The sequence below is a fragment of the Manacus vitellinus genome, unplaced genomic scaffold (genome assembly GCF_001715985.3).
Source record: "Manacus vitellinus isolate BGI_N305 unplaced genomic scaffold, ASM171598v3 scaffold_72_pilon, whole genome shotgun sequence".
In the NCBI taxonomy this organism is placed as follows: domain Eukaryota; kingdom Metazoa; phylum Chordata; class Aves; order Passeriformes; family Pipridae; genus Manacus; species Manacus vitellinus.
Genome location: NW_021940764.1, coordinates 2,337,268 through 2,342,297, shown reverse-complemented (window position 1 = coordinate 2,342,297; position 5,030 = coordinate 2,337,268). Strand labels below are relative to the sequence as shown.

General features: G+C 41.6%; 1 protein-coding gene across 1 annotated transcript in view; it reads right to left on the bottom strand.

Moving 5' to 3' along the window:
- Window positions 1-5,030, bottom strand: part of CDC27 (cell division cycle 27) — a 27,932-nt gene that overhangs the window by 2,125 nt on the left and 20,777 nt on the right. The window contains exons 17-18 of the mRNA XM_029964474.1: window positions 3,496-3,570; window positions 1,798-1,978 (exon numbers count right to left, since the gene is read on the bottom strand). Coding sequence (XP_029820334.1) covers window positions 1,798-1,978; window positions 3,496-3,570 — 256 coding nt within the window. The remainder of the gene's footprint in view (window positions 1-1,797; window positions 1,979-3,495; window positions 3,571-5,030) is intronic.

Below are 5,030 nucleotides of genomic sequence, written 5' to 3'. Positions count from 1 at the left end.
TGGCCTTGGACACTTCCAGGGATCCAGGGGCAGCCACAGCTTCTCTGGGCAACCTGTGCCAGGGCCTCCCCACCCTCCCAGGGAAGGATTCCTTCCCAATATCTCACCCAAATCTCCCTTCTTTCACTTTGAACCCATTGCTCCTTGATCCTAAATGAATTTCCAAAGGAATTCACACAAAGTACACACCAATAAACCACAAAGCACATTAATAAACCCACTGTTTGTCCCCATTCTGTTAAATGCCTGCAACCTCCAGCACTGCTCAGGGAGGGATCCATGGAGGATCCCAAAATCACCTCAGGAGGGTTGGGCAGCTCTCCCTGCTCCCCTGACACAGAACATGGCACACAGTACCTAAGGCCACCCTTAAATACTTAACTCCTGTGCCTGTTAAGGTCAGAACAAAGGCAAACATCTAATGATGGGTTGTTCTTCCCCCACAGGAACGTGACTGGACTCTGCTCTCCAGAGCACAGTCGAGGAAATGAACTGTAAATTCCCAAATACTCAATTGTTTCATGTGGAGAAACACAGATGCACTTCACTGCTTTAAAGAAAACACTGCAGGTTTCTGCACAACAGACACAGTCAGTCCCCCAGGGGGCAATTTAATGCCCAAAATGCCTTCAACTACCCAAAATATTCCAAACAATTTCCCCCTTTGCCCAGAACTACCTTAAATTACTTCAGTTTGTCTCATGTATCCCAAGAGAGTCGTTCAGCTGAGGCTGTGGAACTCTGGGACAGTCTCTCTGCACAGTCAGGGAGGCTGGACTGTGGCACACAGCCCAGCACTTTGACTTTGTTTACATTTATTGGACAAATTAAGCTGTTGGTTTTCTTCCTTGGGGTTTTTTTTGGTGTTGGTTGGTTTTTGGGGTTTTTTTTGGTGCTGCTCAGCAGTTCCAGTCTCTGTCTCCATCTCCTGGTCAGAACATGCTCAGCCCCAGTGAGCTGGGGCTTTAAATTAACCCAATTCCAACAGCAGGAAAAAAAAAGATGGATACTTCAGGAAGAGCAGTGCAGGGTAAGTTTCCCATATCAAAAAGCACACAGGATCAATAAAAATCAATGTGATAGACAGCTGTCACCTTTTCCTACTTTTTCAGCTGAGGATCTGGAATTGCAGGACAATATGTTTATTAATAAAGAATCCCAACCCTGCTATATTTTCCTCTTTTCAGGAAAAGAATTAAATTGCTTATCAGTATTTATTTTCTGTCTCTGCTTCAGTCTGCAAAGAGGTCAACACTTATGACTGTCAAAGCAATTTAAGCTCATAATCAAAAGCTGAGAGAAGAGAAGACAAACCTGGGCTATTCCTTTTTGTGGATTATTCCCCAAAGTGTTTTTATTTTCTCTTCATTCAAACCAAACTGCTTCCATGGCTTCCATCAAAAGCCACCTTTTATGTTTAGCACACCAAGTATTTTCACCCAACATCCATTTTAAACTCCTGACAAAGCCCCTACAGACAAATTTCAGTTGCCATTCAGTTACTCTGAAATGATTTGATGCTTTCTGATGGAATATTTGCAGCCCTGGGAAGGTCTTGCTCTCCTGGGATGATATTACAGCCCCCATGATTTGTAGGAATTTACAGTTCTCACAATCTCTGTCCTAATACACCTAAAGAAATGTCCCAGAGTAGGAAAAATGAAGGGATCCTGCTGAAGGAAGAGCCTCTGGAGTTCTTATTTGCTGAGCAGAACGTTTCACTTATTAAACCTGGGATTCTTCCCACAGCTGAGTGGAAAAAACCTCCTTAAATGACCAGGGGTTGGGAATACAAACCTGATTCATAGGGGTAACATTCACTGATCTGCTCCTCTCGAGTTATTGGCTCCTCATCATCAGGAAGGTAACGTTTATCAATGGCCTCTTTGATCTGGTTGTTGGCTCCTTTGGGATCCAAGTCCATGGCCCAGGAGAAGTTCATTAGGGCCAAATGGGTTTGACCCAGTTTTTTATAAACCTGAAAATCAATTTAAAAAAAAAAAAAAAAAAAGAAAAAAAGCAGAAAAGGCTCCATTTACACAAAGCTGCTGCTTGAAGGTTTGGGCAACAAATGTACCAAGCCACAGTGAACTGGTGTTTTATGAAAAACAAGAGAGGGGAGGGATGAAAAAGTTATTATATGAGTCCCAAAGGAAATAATAAGTATGTGTAGAAAGAGCATTTCCATCCAAAAATTAAATTAAACCAGCAGTTCACTGATTCCTTATCATTAAGGGCAGATGAGCAAATAATTTATCTGTGTTAAACATTTAAACAGTGAAAGTATTTAAATTCATCAAGACATGGCAAGTCTAATGTCAGTTTAGGGGTCCAGCTACTCCTGGACAAACACCAGTCAACACATTTCAGCCCAAACCCTTTTAATCTCTCTCTACTCTAAAAAAAATAAAAAAATCTTGCTGATTGAGAGTTCTCCAGGACTGTGCCAGAGGTTTGTCTGGTTGGTTCCAAGTACAGAAAGCTGCAGGAGTTGTTTAAAGCTCCACAGCAGAGGAGGGGGTGGGAAAGGAGGATTTCTGTCACCACGTCACTCCTCTGGCATTTCACACACAAAAAAATGCAATTACTTCTTATTCAGGATTTCTGACACAATGCACTGGAATGTGATTCAATATTTAATAGGTACACCTGCAAATAACCAACTCTGCTGGGGGATGGGCTACCCCTCCAAATGTTCAGGATCTGCACTGCTAACATCACTGATGTTCTAAGAACCAAGTCTGGACAGAATTCCCTTTCCAGGACAGATGCAGTGCTGATGACACAGCCATGTGTCCCTTTTCAGTGAAGGATCTTTATCAGGACCAATTTAGAGATCAGTTCATATGTATTTTATATCCTTCCAGTGCCCAAAGGGGCTACAAGAAACATGGAGAGAGACTGTTTCCAAGGGCCTGGAGGGACAGGACAAGGGGGAATGGCTTCAAACTGCCAGAGGGCAGGGTTAGATGGGACACTGGGGAGGAATCCTTCCCTGGGAGGGTGGGGAGGCCCTGGCACAGGTTGCCCAGAGAAGCTGTGGCTGCCCCTGGATCCCTGGAAGTGTCCAAGGCCAGGTTGGACAGGGCTTGGAGCAACCTGGGCTGGTGGAAGGTGTCCCTGCCCAGGGCAGGGGGTGGCACTGGGTGATCTTTAGAGTCCCTTCCAACCCAGGCCATTCCAGGAAAGCTTTTTAAAATTAATTATCTTTTCAGTTGACAGTGGTGAAATCAAAGCAGGCAAAAAGTAACACTGGCCTGGGTGATTTTTCTCTTGGTTTGTTTTATCCCAGAACAGCCTCCAGCTCTCTTTAACTGTCCTCTGCATTTAAAAGCTGATCCATAATAAACCTGTGAGCACTAAGCCTTATTTAAAGCTTTGGGAATTTTTAGAATACTGCTCCAAGTGGAAGCAGCTTAGTGACAGGCATCCCATTTTCTCATTAAGCAGCAAAGGAAACCAAAGAACTTGTGACCACAGTGAGGTTTTACCTACCTTTCCTATTAAAAAGTAAACAAGAGACTCTTTGGGAACAATCTGCTTCAATTCTTCAAGTTCTTGTAAAGCTGACTGAAAGGAAGGAAAAAAAAAGTGTAGTGAGTACAGGCCAGAGATCTGCAACCAGTTGTGACATCACCAAACTGTGACTTATTAATTTAATAAGAAATTAATGTTGGCATTTCCATCCACCTTATTCCATCAAGAACATCAGCACAGTCTCATGAGAAGCATCTAAAATTTCTTTTCCATTAGTTTCTCATTTAAAACTTGCAGCATGTTATAGCCCCATTATTGCAGAAACAGAGCAAGTTTTTTGGGCTTTGGTCTCCTACAATATCCAAACTCTGATATAAAATGTCTTGATCCCAGTAAGGTTGAACAGGGCAGAAGACAAGCAGCTGGCAGGGTGTTCACAGTGGATAATTAGTGGAACTCCTAAAACATAACAGGGATGTATTTTGGTGTGTATGTGCTAGTCTCAAGCCTGTGCTTTTGAAAAATTCTGGGTTTAAATGTGCATTTTGGGGACTTCTACAAAAGACTGTGTTTATATCATGCATTTGAAACCCAAAATATTTAGTCAGACTTCTACTTTACTATTAAAATAATTGTTGATGCTGGAGCTCCTTATTCTGCTGTGACAGTCACCTGGCATCACAAAGAAATTCAACCTAAAAATACTTAGTCTGCAGTTAGAAATAAATATTGGTTTTAGTTATAAAAGTTCCATTCAATCCCCTAAAACCTGCTCATGTCAACACAATTTCAAGCTGGGGCTTGCCACAGAAATCAAAGTGTAAACCTACATTTCTTTACCCAACAGCAGCAACATTTATCCCCCTGTCCAAGTTCCCTCAGCACTGGTGCTAAAAGCCAAGACAGTTCATTAAGTTTTATGCAGTTTATGTGAACAGCACAACTTCAGTCTTGTAAGTCTGAGCCTGGGAAAGAAAGAGCCCAAATCTTTTATTTCACTGCTTACCAGGGTCAAAAAGTTCCTTCACCAGCACAAGGGCAAAAAGATAGTGGACTATTATATTTATTTTTCCTCTGCTTTTACATTTTGAAAACAATCTATGAATGGGCAATTAAGTCCTTAATCTTAACACATTTTGTAACTAATTTATTCAGTTAGGAATTAAAAAAAGAAGTTCTAAGTCAAGTTTTCCCTTTGCATGTGCACACACATTCCTGAAGCAAGGTTTAAAAACCAGACTGGGGCTTGTTTTCTGTGGCCAAAAAAAACAGGTCAGAGGAAAAGTCACTGGAATGGGACTATGGGAAGATCTTCTCTTCTAAACAGGGTTCAGGTCATCAGGGATCAGCCCAAAACTGCTCAGCTTCTGATTTTTCCCTCCATAACACAACCTTTGAAATAGCTGGTTCCTGTTGCTGTAACTGGATATGGGGCAGCTTGCTGAGTTTTTTTTTTTGGTAATTTAGTATAAACTCATGATAATGGGTCAGAATAAAGTAATAACAACATAAACATTGAAAAAATTAAACATATATAAGGTATAAATACAGAA